General features: G+C 36.3%; 4 protein-coding genes across 5 annotated transcripts; all 4 read left to right on the top strand.

Moving 5' to 3' along the window:
- The first annotated feature begins 1,033 nt into the window (after positions 1–1,033).
- Positions 1,034–2,519, top strand: LOC123220940 (photosynthetic NDH subunit of subcomplex B 5, chloroplastic). The gene is made up of 5 exons (XM_044643560.1): positions 1,034–1,305; positions 1,471–1,531; positions 1,650–1,712; positions 1,801–1,859; positions 1,965–2,519. Exons 1-5 carry the CDS (start codon positions 1,057–1,059, stop codon positions 2,214–2,216), a joined length of 684 nt encoding a protein of 227 aa, XP_044499495.1. The 5' UTR covers positions 1,034–1,056; the 3' UTR covers positions 2,217–2,519.
- Positions 2,520–3,767: 1,248 nt separating this feature from the next.
- Positions 3,768–6,684, top strand: LOC123220939 (serine/threonine receptor-like kinase NFP). Its single transcript, XM_044643558.1, has 2 exons — positions 3,768–5,069; positions 5,737–6,684. Exons 1-2 carry the CDS (start codon positions 3,921–3,923, stop codon positions 6,472–6,474), a joined length of 1,887 nt encoding a protein of 628 aa, XP_044499493.1. The 5' UTR covers positions 3,768–3,920; the 3' UTR covers positions 6,475–6,684.
- Positions 6,685–7,868: 1,184 nt separating this feature from the next.
- LOC123220942 (rRNA-processing protein EFG1-like) lies at positions 7,869–11,857 on the top strand. Of its 2 annotated transcripts, none has more exons than XM_044643563.1 (8): positions 7,869–8,189; positions 8,627–8,756; positions 8,871–8,989; positions 9,306–9,444; positions 10,512–10,623; positions 11,032–11,095; positions 11,197–11,481; positions 11,666–11,857. In XM_044643563.1, exons 1-8 carry the CDS (start codon positions 8,040–8,042, stop codon positions 11,669–11,671), a joined length of 1,005 nt encoding a protein of 334 aa, XP_044499498.1. In that variant the 5' UTR covers positions 7,869–8,039; the 3' UTR covers positions 11,672–11,857. The 2 variants fall into 2 exon arrangements, with proteins under 2 accessions (XP_044499498.1, XP_044499497.1); XM_044643562.1 differs by having other exon boundaries at positions 7,882–8,189; positions 11,191–11,481.
- A 517-nt stretch (positions 11,858–12,374) lies between these two features.
- Positions 12,375–15,416, top strand: LOC123220941 (protein transport protein SEC23). Its single transcript, XM_044643561.1, has 2 exons — positions 12,375–13,460; positions 13,583–15,416. The coding sequence occupies exons 1-2, from the start codon at positions 12,819–12,821 to the stop codon at positions 15,239–15,241; spliced, it is 2,301 nt and encodes a 766-aa protein (XP_044499496.1). The 5' UTR covers positions 12,375–12,818; the 3' UTR covers positions 15,242–15,416.
- The last annotated feature ends 588 nt before the right edge of the window (positions 15,417–16,004 follow it).

Below are 16,004 nucleotides of genomic sequence, written 5' to 3' on the forward strand. Positions count from 1 at the left end.
AACGTGATTTTATTAATTATTGATGTAACATGCACATTTCTTAAGCATTAATTTGAATATATTGCAATTCTAATAAATTCGATTATATTATAGAATTGGTAGTATTTTATTATCAATTTAAAATTAAATAATTATTTTTTATTAATAAAAAGATATATTCTAATTATTTAAATTTTAAAAATAAAATTCTCACTTATAGTTTAGAGTGACAATTAGACCTATAAAATTAATATTTTATCAATTTGTTAAAAAAAATTTATGATAAAAACAATAACGATGGCAAAAATAGTTAATATTTTTATAATTAGAGATAGAGATAAATGAATTCCAACTTGTCTCTTCCTTGGTTTTTAATTCTCTAAATTCTTATATATTGAATTACTCTTAAAAGTTTTAAATTATTACAAATATAATTTGACATTTAATAATTATTTTATTATTTTTTTATCGAAGATGAGATAAGGAAGGGAAGAGAAAATTTTTCCACAAAGAAGAGATGGGGTTCCCTATCATCCTTATATCGAGAACGAGAAAATATTTTTTTTTGTGAAGATAAGAATTAAGATATTCGATTTTTATCTATTCAATTATCACTTATATTATCATCCTCCTCTATTAATGAATTATTTTGATTTTTCTAAAAATAATTATTTTATCTTTAAATTAAAATTATAAAATTATTATTAATATCTAAATTACAAGATTACCAATTACACTTAAATGCACATTAAAAAGAGACGAACATCTAGATATTAATAAATTGTTTTCCCGCTATCATAGGGAGTTGCCTTGTATTAGGCCAATTGTCAATTATTTCAAAAAAAAAAAAACAAATTTTGTCAGGGGAGGATAATTATAATATAAAGTGGATAAGGAGAGGGAGAGGCCCACGAGCCCAAAGGAAACTCCAAATTTTACTAGACTAACTGGCTGTGATGAGAATTAACAAGCAAGCCCAATATTTAGATGCCACGTAAACATGCACAGCGTCTTACAAGACAACCGTCATTGAAAGGCTATAAAACATGGAGCAAAAGAGAAGATGATAAACGAGAGATGGCAGTTTGTTCATCTTCATCGCTCTCTGTTTTCTCACCCAATTCACTTCCCAAAACCAGTTATAACTCTGAGCCCTCTGTAATCAATGTCAAACCAAGCAAAGCTTCTTATAATATCCGACCGTGCGCAAATTCCTGTAGTCGAAGGGGGTTCAGGAAGTTGAATGCGGGTGGGGAGCTGCATTTCATCGAGCCAGACCTCAACGAAGACCCGGTTGACCGTTGGGCCACTCCTGGTATCAGCCCTGTATGTACTCTTCTTAACGCTCACTGTATGCATAAATTATGCTGTAGACTCGTTTCATTCAAAAATGAAAAACTGCACAAATACATGTTTTGAGACTTATATGGAGCATCTTCTCTTTAACATGTATAATGATTTTGACACTTAAATATGTGTTGTTGAGTGCAGGAAGATTTTATATATGGAGAGTATGATGGACACCATACTTTCTTCGAAACCGATGACAGAGGTCAAAAGTTTACTTTTTTATTAAACTATAACGGATTCATCCAATTTGTTAACTATTTCTTCAGCTGGGTTCATCTGGGTGGTCATTGTACTAATAATGCTGAAAATTTTATGCATAGGATCGTTTTGGGGGCAAATTGCTGAAGACATTAGGGCCGTAGAACCGCCAACAGGCTTTCAAGGTATCAATAGTAATGGCAGATCATTGATAACAAAGTTAACAAACACTACTATTTTTTGGGTAATCTGATTCTTTTTATTGTTCTTCAGGATTTATATCATGGGCTTTCCTCCCTGCAGTTGCTGCAGCAATGTATTTCAACGTTCCGGTAACTCTAAATTTATATATAAACCTGTGATAGTTTTCACCATCGAGTCTGCATTTAATGAATTTAGATTTAAAGCTATGATAGAATTCATTTGTGATGTTTTAGGGGGATTACTTGTTCATTGGAGCGGCTTTGTTTGTTACAATTTTCACAATAATTCAGATGGATAAGCCGGCCAAACCCCACAACTTTGAGCCCGAGATATACAATATGGAAAGGGGAGCTCGTGACAAGTTAATCAATGCCTATAACACCATGAACAAGTGGGAATTCAATGAGAAATATGGACACCTCTGGGATTTCACTCAGAAGATGGACGAAAAGACAATTAGAGAGTTAATGTCCTCTGATGAATAGGGATTGTGATTGTTACTCTATAGGCAGCATTAGAATGCGAAGTATAAGTTGGAAAAATGTTCACTCTATCTTGTTATTTTGCAGACTATGAAGTCAATGAGTAGCTCATGGATCATAGAGTTAATGTCGATCAAGTTTAAGATATAATGTTTGTTGCAGGCTATAAAGAAGTGTCAAATAGGAGCCTTGCCAGAAAATTTGTCAAGGTCAAAGGTCATTTTGATTGGATAATCTAAAGCTTTCATCACTTTTGTACAAAAAATTTGTAAATATGAAATTGACCACATTACTTTTGGATCTTCAGTGCTTTCTTCACATAGATCTGCAAATGTTGAATGCATGGAATGTAGACCTTTCAATTGGGTCTGGGCTGTTCAAGCCCAAGTCTGAAATTTCTTCTTCCGGGCTTGAGTTTGGGGTAAATCCATTTGAGCTTTAGTTCAATCAAATACTTTCTTTTTCACGTTGAACTTTCGGACTTTACACCTGTTCAAATCAAATTAACAGATTCAAATTTGTAGAAGCATAACTTCTTGTTCAAAACTGATGACTTAATACTGACAAATTTCTGATGTGAGGTAATGAATTATATATGGCGTCGCCTTTATTGACAAAGCATCTAGACTTTTGGTTGCTGACAGTACAAGATGGCCCTCTGCCTGCTGTATCCAACGGTAATGCAGGAAACTGTTGATCACTTTAGTAGTGACAATGAATTTCAGCAGCCTCACATCAGCTTAATCTCCCATTTGCACCGCTGCAATGAGGATTCGGTCAAAGGTCAGCCAATTTGTAACTTCTGTGCATTCGTTTTCTCCAATTGTGAAAATGACATCATCGTTGGATATTCGTCTAGAAGTTGGACAGATGTAAATTTTTATCAAGCCTTCTTATTTGCAGTAGTTTTTTTTTTTTTTTTAAACCATTAAAATTTCTTCTTGTTCAAAGTGCTCGATGAAGGAAACATGTAGAGTTTGTCAAATAAGGTAATTAAAAAAATCTGGTTATGAAATTCAAGGAACTTATCCCGCACGACAAGGAATTAATTTGCTTTCATATTCAATTCAACTTAAGTGCAGAAGTGTCATAGTCGCCTTGGAATTCAAGGATTATGAAGAACTGGTCATTCACAGTCCTCCATACAAGATAATGAATAGATGTCAAGCTGCAAAGCTCACGGTTACCCTGCTGGCTGCTGCAGTGATTCTAAAGAAGGATTATTAGTTCATCAAATAAGCCGCCCTGTATATATAACCCGTTTGGCCTGCTTCAAGCTAGTTACATCTGTTCAACTGAAACTTCAATCTTATGCTCTCATCTTATGGTCATGGCTGCACGTGGTAGGAAAGATTCCCATTATATACAATGATCAAATGAATCCAAAATTTAGGACGATCAAGCTTTCTATGATGGTTTCTTTTGGTTGCGGGTAAATAAAGTAATAATGAAATATTTTAGCAAAGCAGGGGCTGGTGCGTGGGTTTATTGTGGACTGAAGCAGTTAAGCTGTAAATATAATTTAAGGTTGTAGGACCCACATATCTTGAATGAGACTCAGCGATAAACATGGGCACCTTAGACCAGAAAAGTCTTGATGGCAGCAAGTTCCAGTTTCATTTTTTCCACTTTCCAATCTGAAACTTTTTACATATATGTCCTACATACATTCAAGAGCAGAAAGAGAAACACAGGATTGAAGCAATAATGAGCGCTAAGCTCCACTTCCTCTCTTCCTCTTGGCTGTTGCTCTTCTTTCTTTGTTATGTAAAATCACAAGATCCACTTCCAAACACCACGGGCTACACTTGCAGTGCCAACCAGACCACCTATCCTTGCCAAGCCTACGCTTTCTACCGAGCCTCGGCGCCTGATTTAGTCAACCTTGCCTCGGCGCCTGATTTACTCGACCTTGCCTCCATCGCTGACCTTTTTTCAGTGAGTCGCCTCATGATATCAAAGCCCAGTAATATATCCTCCCCATCGTCTCCTCTCATCCCAAATCAGCCTCTTTTTGTCCCTTTAACCTGTTCTTGTAATACTTTGAATGCCAGTAATGTCATCTCTTTTGCTAATCTGTCATACACAATCAAGTCGGGTGACACTTTTTATCTTGTGTCTACACAGCTGTACCGGAATTTAACAACTTATCAGTCTGTTGAGATTGTTAATCCTACTCTAGTTCCTACTAAGCTTGAGCCTGGTGATGTTGTTCAATTTCCAATCTTTTGCAAGTGCCCTAATGAAACTCAATTGCAAAACCAGGTGAAGTATCTTGTGTCTTATGTGCTTCAACCTTCTGATAACTTGTCATCAATTGCTTCAACGTTTGGAACAGAAACACAGGCAATAATAGATGTTAATGGGAATAACAGTCAGCCATTTGAAACGATATTTGTCCCAGTCACAAGACTTCCACAACTAACACAGCCTGATGTTGCTCCTTCGAAATCTCCTGGAAACACTGAGAGAAAAGGAGTTGTTACAGGATTGGCAATTGGGTTGGCTATTTGTGGAATCTTGTTGGTTTTGACTAGTGGGTTGTTGATTTATAGTGAGGTTATTTTAAAGAAGAGGAGACAGAGGGAGTTTGATGATGCCGAGAAGCAGAAGCAACAGTTTGATAAAGGAGGGAAGGGCTTCAAGAATATGGAGGTTAATTTAATGGCAGATGTTTCAGATTGCTTAGACAAGTACAAATTGTTCAAGATTGAAGAACTCAGAGAAGCTACAAATGGTTTCAGTGAGGATTGCTTGATTCAAGGGTCTGTTTACAAAGGGTTCATTGATGGAGAGATCTATGCAATCAAGACGATGAAATGGAATGCCTGTGAGGAGTTGAAGATCTTACAAAAGGTAAATTTTCTTTTTTCTTCTTCACAAACATTTTTTGCAGAAGTTCACTTGATGAAATTAGACCATTTAATTCAGTGTAGTTAGGGAGTAGATAAAGGATATAATCCTGAAAACAAGGGGGTATAATGATATAAACTGATTTACATGGATGAAAATTAAACATTCCATCATATATAAAGATGCCAGTGGAAGAATCCCATTATAAAAATTGCTTAAGTCTCTATCAGTGTGGCCGATATTTATTCATTTTTTCTGGTTATAAAATAATGAACAGGTGAGTGACTAGTCTTGAGTATTAGGTTTGAGGTTTTATATCATATGCTTTAGGGGTCAGAAGGATTAAATTATTTATTTTCTCTCTTTAAAAAATTAAGAATCTGAGTACACATTAAAATGAGTAGTGTCATTCTATTATGTTTAATCAAAATAATTGTCATTAGAAGTTATTTTAGCTTAAAGAAGATTGACAATGGCAGATGAATTGAATTTGTTCCTGCCTTGATATGTTGACCAGAAAGATTTAGATCTTGATAGCAACAGCAAAGGACACAAATTAATTACAATTATTTATAATTAGTAAAGAGGATTAGGTGTATCTTCTTGCCAAAACCTTCATTTGGTTAGCTCGTTATTACTAATTACTGAACCATTATGATACTTTTTGAAGGTGAATCATGGGAATCTGGTGAAGTTAGAAGGTTTCTGCATAGACCCTGAAGATACAAATTGCTATTTGATCTATGAGTACATTGAAAATGGCTCCCTCCATTCATGGCTCCACGAAAACAGCAACAAAAAACTGAACTGGAAAACAAGGTTAAGGATTGCCATTGATGTTGCCAATGGCCTGCAATATATCCATGAGCACACTAGGCCGAGAGTTGTACATAAAGACATCAAAAGCAGCAACATTCTCTTGGACTCGAACATGAGGGCGAAAATCGCAAACTTTGGACTAGCAAAATCAGGCTGCAATGCCATAACTATGCACATTGTTGGCACTCAAGGCTACATCGCCCCTGAGTATCTAGCAGACGGGGTAGTGTCAACAAAAATGGATGTTTTTTCCTTCGGGGTGGTGCTGCTTGAGCTTATATCAGGCAAGGAGGTGATCGATGAAGAGGGGAGGGTGTTGTGGACAAGTGCTGGTGGAATTTTGGAAGGGAATAATGAAGAGAGAAAGGTGAGAAGAATGAAAGAGTGGATGGATGAGGTGTTTCTGCAGGATACATGCTCAATGGAGAGTGTGATGAGTGTCATGGCTATTGCCATTGCTTGTGTGCAGAGAGATCCTTCCAAGCGGCCAAGTATGGTGGATATTGCGTATGCATTGTGCAAGAGTGATGACTTGTTTTTTGATGTTTCTGAAGATGGATTAGCAACCCCTGAGCTAAATGCAAGATGAAGCAGCTTTGATGTTATCAGATTGTGCCAGTTGAAGGAGTTTTGGCAAGATTTTCCAATCCATGCCTTGCATTGTATATAGCAGCAATAAGAAAATGAGACACTACAAACAAAACCAGGCCTATATATTTTTTTTTCTTCAAGGTGAAATTTAGAAGTTTTTATTTGATTATGACAACTTTTGAGTTAATAAAAATAATTTCAAATATAATTGTACCGTAATAATGTTTAATTAATTTTGTTTCGCATATAATCTTTTGTTTTTTCTTATTGAAAGGATTAAATTCTCAATTTATATTATAAATAAGGCTAATTTCTTCGATTTTTTTATTAAAAGAAACAAACTTTTAAATTTTGTTATAAAATAAATCAAACATTCAAAATTTACTATTGAATATATTATTTAATTTTGTTTGATATTATTATAAAATATAATAAAAATTTAGTATATTCAATAGTAAAATTTTAAAATCAAATCCCTTCCAATAGAAAGAAGTCATTTCAATTGAAGTTTTGACTCATTGGAAACAACACTTGAATAGCATTAAAATAAAAACGCCCATGGGCCGATGGGAGTGTGAAGCGGCAACAATTCAGGGTGGCCTTTCAGTGGGCAATTAAGCCGAATCAATCCACCCAATACTGATCTTAAATCATGCTTATGCAATTAGAGACTAATTCTCAATAAAATCTGCAACAATTAATTGAGATAAATTTTTTGGTTGGTGGTGGGTTTGCATGTATAAGAGTAGAGACTGCAGTGAACCGGATCAGGAATGAACAGTATCAGACTGGCTGGCTCATAGGCTAGACCCGCGACATGGCCTAGAAGACATACGGGTTGGGCAAAATCCGCTACAATAGTGGATCATGTTCTTTTAAATCAAACTTTTTAATTATATCTTAATACAAGTCTCAGATCTATCTAACCCACTTAACATATATTTATATAAATCTATTTTCTTTTATAATTTTTGTTGTATTGTTTTAAAGTCTATTCAATTTGGATTTATTTTGTTTGAATTAGTTTAAAAAGTTATTTAATTTATACCATTAGTGAGATATATAAAAAGTAAAAGCCATTGAAGATTTTATTAAAGATTTTCAAATTTTACGAATAAAAATTTAAAAATATACTTAAACTTTGAGTGAGAATAAGTCTTATGGCCTTTAAGGAATCTTGGCGTCGTACCATAGATTTAGCCATGCTTGTGGCCCGATCTGCCCGTGGGTACAACAGGCCATACCGGATGGGAGTCTAATGGGTTGTATTGTATTTGTGCATGAAGCGTATCTTCTCATGATATACAATGTCAACAGTATTTCATTGGTATGGGATTTTTCCCAAGAAAATAATGAAATAGTAGGGAAGTAAAATAGTGCCGCTTAAGCGACACAGAGAAAGGGAAAAAAGGTTAAAGCTATCTCTATCATCCAGTCCAGTTCGATTAAAGTTAAAACCAGGAGGAACAAAATATATATACCCTAATTAGGGCAAAACCAGCAATAGAAAAGAAATTCTTAATCTCTTAGTGATTTCTTCTTAGCTATATTTTTGTATCCACCATGGCCCACGGTGGCTATGGCAGGCGCCGGGTGGCGGAGCGTAAGCCCCTCGGTCGGCGATCAAAAGGGCTTGCTGTTGAGAAGAAACCTAAGCCCAAATCAGTCTCTATTAAAAATCAGATTCGTTCTATTGAGCGCATGCTCCGCAAGGTTCACTGCTACTTTCTTCTTTTAATTTACACTCAAAAGGATGGCTATAATAATAATTATTATTACTTTTTTAAAGTTATTTGGGTATTTAGTTTAATTTGCTTCCTAATTGGAAGAGATTTATTTAGTTTGTTGGAATATAATTTGGGTAACTCGCAGTTTGAATTCATGATCACTGTGGACTGTTATTTGTATACTTCTCACTGTATATATACTTCGGTTCTATGTATCGTGCTGTCATGTTCTTAGGTTAAAGATATATTTATTCGTTTTTGTATTATAATGGGTTTGTGGGGTACTATTTAGCTTAGCCAGTAAGATCACTTGTGATTCGTGAACCCTAGGTGTCGGGATGTTTGGTTTGAAATTTATGAAAAAATATTTCTTCAGAATAGGTTTTGTAGAAGTTTTTCCTGACTGGCAAATGTTTGTTGAAGGAACTTCCGCTGGAAGTTAGAGAGGCTCAACAAAAGAAGTTGGAAGAACTTAAGAGACAGCAGGAAATTCATACTCGGCTAGCAGTGGAACGCAAAATATTTCTTCGTGACAGGAAGATAAAGTTTTTTGGTAATACTATTTCTGCATCTCATGAATTTTTATTATTGTGTTACTTTCTGTTTTCTAATCTAAGCTGGGAATCTATGTTGTGCAACTGTTGAAACTAATGTGTGGCATGTTTAGAGAGGAGAAAGATAGAGAGAAGAATTAGACGTTTGGAGAAATTGCAACGTTCTTCATCTCTTCAACCACAGGATGCTGAGCAGCTTGTTAAATTGAAGGAAGATCTTGAATATGTTAGGGTAAGCTTCATACAGATTCTAGGTATATTAATTATTATTATTATTATTTTCATGAATGGTTGTGGCATTTGTAATTATATTTAGTGCATTTCTCTGTTAAACAAAGTAGATACTGAAGTTTTGATGCTGTGGTGATGTCACATTCCTTAACCTATGCCTTCTGTGGAGTTCAGGATGGTTCTTTTTTCTAGTGTACTAGCTTGGTTTTGTCAGGGCTCTGCTTGTTTGTTTACAGATAACACGATTTTTTATGAATAAGTATATGTGTAGATATATGTACTACTGAAAGTTAAAATTTGCTCCATTTGAATTGCAGTTTTTTCCTAAAACAGAGAAATATGTATCTTTATTTAGTGGAGGTGATGATTCAGACATGGTTGATAAGAGAAATAGATTGCGCAAGCAGATTAAAGCTAACTTAATTGCTGCTGCTGCCAGTGGGAAGGATCTGGAAGGTATTTTCTTTTCATTATTACAAGTGCTTTTGTACTTATCTGTGGGAATTAAAGTATATTTCTTTATTATGGTCACTAGCCTGGTGTTATGTTCTTTTATAATGATAAAAAGTTGTAAATGGTGGATCTGCTTCTTTGAAATGTTGGCATGGAGATAGTGAGACATGTCTTCCTGTGTATGCTTAATGTATAAACTGTATTCTCTCAGTCCATAAGTAGGTGTTTACATGAAGAAGAATCATAAGGATTTAACTGAATGGGGTAAACTTAAAATATAGTTACAATCATGTTCCTGATGCAAAGATGTTGTAGAGCATGAATTCATTTTTAAATAATTTGGGTAAATAATTAGTTTCTGTATGTTTGCTATACAAACATGGTAAATTACTGGATGATAATGCACAACTGTCCCTTCGGATGCGTTATACATGCAATTATATGCCCTTCAAATTTATATGATGCACTGCACCATAACATTCCAAGCTGTCCCTATATTGGAATTTATTGATTAGGTGCATCTGAATTATTCATTTCAAATTCCTTAAAAAAACATAAACGGTATCTTTTTATTGAATTATACTAAAGAAGAATTATCTAGTGTATCTGGTTAGACAGACAACTGAAACTGTAGTCACTAATCCAAGCATGTGGGAATGTTGATTGATATTTGTGAAATGTTAGCAAGCACCCTACTTTAATGTGTAAGTTTAATGTTCCATGAACTGCAATTTAGTTGTATACGGAGAATTACATAAAAAAAAAAAACTGTGATAAGAAAACAATAGTATCACTCCTGTATTGTGCAGGTTTTTAGCACTTAACAAAACCTGTATTGAGTAGTAAAAGAGTAAACAGACATATCACTTTAGAAATCCAATCTCAAAGCTTTAAACTATTTGTGTGAGGGACCAATTATAGATAAATAATATTATGCCAAATACTAATTAAATCTTTTTGGCATGGGATGTGTGGGCTCTCCTAATCAGTGCCTTGTTGATACTTTACATTGGTCGAATATATTGTTATATTCACAAAATGGTATTTTTCTTGGACTTTTTTTTTAACAGAAACAGGAAGTGAGGATGATGGACTTTTGGATTTGACTGATGATGATTTCTTTTTATCTGGAAGCTCAAGTGATGAAGATGCAGATGATGAATGGACTGATAAAAGCACAAGGTATTTGTTGTGTTTAGAAGGCAGTACTACTTTTGAATTAATCTTAGATGATGAGAGTTGCGTATTCTCTATATACTCAAGTGCTTCATTTATGTTCTTTCTCATTTTATTATCTTTATTTAAAGTCAGAGTGAATTTGCAATGGTTAGTATACTCATAGAAATGCACGAAGAAATTAATCTGTTGTGGCACAATATTTGTGATTCTGTTATCAATGTAGACACAAGTTTCCTGCTCTGCAGTACTTGAAACCAATGGCACAAACTCCCTTCCTGACAACAATCAGGGAATTACCAACCTTTTGATATGCTTTTTGCATGCTACTTGATAATTTATGTGCCGATTAATGATATAATGTTGATGAAGGAGCATCTCACATAATTGTTACTATTGTTATTATTTTTGCAGGGAACAGGCTTCCAGTGCTTCTGGAAAAGCTGCATCTGGCATGTCTAGTGATGAAAGGAATCAGGTTCATGTCCACTTCTGTTAATTTCACTTCATGAACTTAGCATAGAATGATTTAACTGTTTAAACCTGTTTCCTTCTCCCCTCTTTTCTGTATAGAGGCAGAATTCTGCTAGAGCTCTAATGCCTCCTCCCCGGTCATCAACCAATACTTCTTCAAGCACGATGCATGCTCAATCAAGGTTTGGATATTCATCAAGCAGAAAGTCATCAACACAGGATGCTGAAATGTCTATGTCCAGCAGCAACACATCCAGCAACAGAAGCGGGCCTTCCTTTAGAGCTGGGAGTTCTTCTAATCCTAGAACAGGTCATAGTAGTAATTTAAGTTCAAACTCTGATGCACACAAACCTCGAAGAAAGAGAAGGCCAAAGAAGAAAAAACAGCAGGTTAATTGTGAATAAGTTTTAACAAAGTCCCATAAAATATATGATTTTGCCTGACACGTAAAATTCACTTTTATGCATATTGTTAGTTCTTTATTTGTACTGTCAGATTCATGGTTCTATAACATTGTAGGTTGATGTTGAAAATTCTGAAGCAAATAGTTTACCTGTTTATTAACTTGTGCAGGCATGAACTTGATACACAATCAGTGGAGATAGCCTATTGAATCAGCTCTCCATCAGATCCTTGTGCTAGCTTCATACAGTTTTTTGATCATTAAATGCTTTTCCTTTTGAAATTTATTTATTTTATCCAGTAACAATCATAATGTACCGAAAACGTTTTTCATGATGATAACTCAACTCCATGCAAGTTCCATACTGTATTGTCAAACTCTTTTTTCTGCTGCAGTTTGTTCATTGGGTGTACTTGCTAGGATTGGATTTAAATTAAGTTGATTTAAACTCAAAACGAGCTGTTCTTAGTCCAATTTGAGCCTATGGGGTGTTGTATTGTTGAGTTCAAAATCGAGTATAAGGGGTGTTCAGTTCATTGACTTGTGAGTGTGGGAGAGCTTAATTCGAAATAGTTAAAATGACGATTAAATTAATACGTATTAGAACAATATAGTTTTTGTTGTTTATAGTATCGAATTGAATTTAAACTAAGTTTGATATAGTAGTTGAACTTGAATTCGTTCAATTTTTCTCAAGTTGAGTTAAACTTGTGAGAACTTATTGTCACAAGTTGAATCAAACTTGATAGGGCTAAGTTTGAGTTTAGTTCATTTTGAATGTAACCCTTATTAGGCATGTGTAAGACGTTGAAAACAGCATCTATCACTATAATTGGAGTATTAGAAAGTGGGGTAAGGACATACTCGTTTCATACATTCAACATCATACATTTACCCTACAAATGACTCTTCCTACACCTGATCTATGTAGATTGATACATATGATTGAAGCAAATTAATCCTATACTATATATAAATAATGTTGTATCAAGGCATGCCACATTAATTTATATAATTCTCTAGGACTAGATCCATATAGCAGCCTGCGCTGCCTCCACAACTCTGTAGCTTCAGCTTGTCTTCAACTTCAATCAAGCTTTATATATGAACCCGCCCACCCCCGGTTAAATGTTAAGATCAAATCTCTCATCCGATACTGCCCGCCCACTTCACTCGTGAAGTTTCAACTCAACTTTGAATAATAATTGGAATCGGTTTAAAATTTCGCCCTTCCCTTTGCTTCCTCTCGAAGACAATGCCAGATTCTCTCCCTTCCTACGCTTCTTCCACCTAAAACCCATCACCAATCCCACAAACCAAACCATGGATTTCACGGAACTTGAAGCCATCGAAGGCCTTCGTTGGGCCTGGAACTCATGGCCGTCCACCAAATCGGACGCCGTTTCTCTCATCATCCCTCCTTGTCTCCTGCACACTCCTTTAATGCAATCCTCCGACATCCCCATCCTCCCTTACGACCCTCTCATCTGTTCCAAATGCGGCGCCGTTTTAAACCCCTATGCCCGCGTCGATTACACCTCTCGCATCTGGTCTTGCCCTTTCTGTTACGGCAAAAACCCCTTTCCCCGCACTTACTCTTCTATCACCGAAACCAATCTGCCCGCTGAACTCTTCCCCACTTATTCCTCTGTCGAATACGCCACCAACGATCATGCTATCACTAATACTTTGGGCTCTGCGATGTCGTTTTTGTCTGTTTCTAGTGCCGGGGTTAGTGGGGTTGGAGTGGGACCGGCTTTTGTGTTTGTGGTGGATGGGTGTATGGAGAAGGATGAGATTAAGGCGGTTAAACATGAGTTACTTCGTGTAATTGAGCAGTTGCCGGAAAATGCTTTGGTGGGTTTAGTGGTATTCGATTCAATGGTAATGGTTCATGATCTTGGATTCAACGAGTGTTCTAGAGTTGTCATTTTGCACGGCGAACGTGAGCTCTCCTCAGAAAAGGTATTTATACTCAGTATCTAATTTTTTAATTCAAGATTATTAAATATCTAAGCTTAGGGAAACCACAATTAGAAGTGGGAGAAGAAAATAATGTTTTGAATGGTGTTTGCTTCAACTCTCAGATTCAACAATTGCTGGGCATTAGTCGCTTGAAGCAGCAGCAACTAGGGAAGACACCAGTTATTCAGAATCAGAGTTTTCTGCGTCCTGTGTCTGAGTGTGAATTCAATATTAGTACTGCCATTGAAGAGATACATAGTTTAGTGCAACCAAAGCCAGGTCATAGGCCTCAAAGATGCACTGGAGCTGCAATATCAGCTGCTCTCGGACTATTGGAAGGTTGCTTAGTGAATATAGGCTCACGGATCATGGTATTCACATCTGGCCCTGCAACCCTGGGCCCTGGGATTGTTGTAGATACAGATCTTAGTAAAACTATCAGGAACCATGTAGACCTCATGAATGGCCATGCATCTTATTATAGAAAGTCTAGTGCCTTCTACAAGCGATTGTCAGAGAGATTGTCTAAGTCATCTGTTGTTCTTGATTTGTTTGCTTGTTCTCTGGATCAAGTTGGCGCAGCTGAGCTAAAAGTTCCTGTTGAGAGTTCAGGTGGATTCATGATGTTAGGAGAGTCATTTGAAATGGATCAGTTCAGAAAATGTATGCGGCACATTTTTGGTCGCGATGAAGAGGGGAATTTGAAGATGTATTTTGATGCAACTATTGAAATTGTGACTACTAGAGATATAAAAATCTGTGGAGCTCTTGGACCTTGTGTGTCTCTGCGGAAGAAGAATAATTTAGTGAGTGACAATGAGACAGGGGAGGGTGGGACCTACATGTGGAAGTTGAACACACTTTCTAATAAAACGTGCATTGCTTTCTTTTTCCAAGTGAGTGATGATCAGAAAGCCCAGCCTGGATCTGCATTTTTCATTCAGTTTATAACACGATATCGTCTTGGAAACATGGGAATGCGGAAAAGAGTGACAACTGCTGCAAGAAGATGGGTTGGAAAGCAATCTCCTGAAATAGCTGCTGGGTTCGACCAAGAAGCAGCAGCTGCAGTCATGGCTAGATTAGCCATACATCGAGCAGAGACATGTTACTCTCGAGATGTAATAAGATGGTTGGATGACACACTTATTCGATTTGCATCCAAATTTGGGGATTATGTGCAGGAAGATCCGTCTTCCTTCCGCCTTTCATCAAACTTTTCCCTTTATCCCCAATTCATGTACTATTTAAGGAGGTCCCAATTTATTGATGTCTTCAACTGTAGTCCTGATGAGACAGCTTATTTCCGGCTGATGCTGAACCGTGAGGGTGTAGTGGGTTCTGTTATAATGATCCAGCCTACGCTTTTCCAGTATTCCTTTGATGGTCCTCCTGTTCCAGTCCTCCTTGATGTACGCTCTATCTCTCCTGATGTTATATTACTCTTTGATTCATATTTCCATGTGGTTATTCACTATGGATCAAAGATTGCTCAGTGGAAGAAGCTGGGCTATGACAAAGATCCAAACCATGAGAATTTGAGAAAGCTGTTGGAAGCCCCAGAGCTTGATGTAGAACAACTAGTGGCTGAACGAGTTCCAGCACCTAAGCTTATAAAGTGTGACCAACATAGTAGTCAGGCAAGGTTTCTACTTGCCAAGTTGAATCCTTCTATTACTCAGGATTCAGTATATGCCGAAGGTTCAGATGTCATATTTACTGATGATTTGAGTTTGCAAGTTTTCTTGGAACACTTACAGACCCTGGCGGTGCAGGGCTAATTTAATTTTTGTATAGGTAATAGGAGTAAGAGAAAAGAAACTCTTTGTATAGCGCTTTTAAGAGTATAGGTGTCAAATGCCATACACCGTAATAGGCCCACCTTGGTTTGGATCCAATTGTTGTTCTGTACATTATTTTTCATTTTTGTGATGAAATAGAGTTTGATTGCAGACATTTTGGTTTCCTTTACGTTCAGTGAGTGCTAGCGGTTATCAGGCTTCAATTATTTTCTGATGTTGCTTTCTCTACTTGTTTATTTATTCATTTTTACTTGTAGTAAATGGTCATTCAAGCTCTAGACAATAGTTGATCCTGTTTGAAGGGACAACAGCTTTGAGTGTCAAAAAGAGATTTCAAGTGCTTCATGTCAAATTGAAGAACTCTTTGTTGGATATGCTGATGTGAGAGATGACAGCACGTGAATTGTTCAATTCGGAGAATCATTTAATTGGTTGGACAAGGATGGATAATCTTGGTTGCTTTTGATGTATTGAAGGAACATACAATGCTGATAGAGCTACCCGATTCTGTTTATTTGAGTTGTGTTGGTTCTATGAATGTCTAAGGGGATGTGCTTTTATATACATCTGAGTAATGTGGAATGGTGGTTTCTGCTGTGAGATAGCTGTTACAGTGCCGGGCCTGCTTTCCATTATTCTGATCCAGATTTCATGTTCTTTAATTTTTGGTAATGATTTTTTCGTACCATCTGGAGCAAAGACGACAGAGATGGTACTGTTTTCTGTTGGATTGGAATGAAAC

This window comes from Mangifera indica, chromosome 7, assembly GCF_011075055.1.
Source record: "Mangifera indica cultivar Alphonso chromosome 7, CATAS_Mindica_2.1, whole genome shotgun sequence".
In the NCBI taxonomy this organism is placed as follows: Eukaryota; Viridiplantae; Streptophyta; class Magnoliopsida; order Sapindales; family Anacardiaceae; genus Mangifera; species Mangifera indica.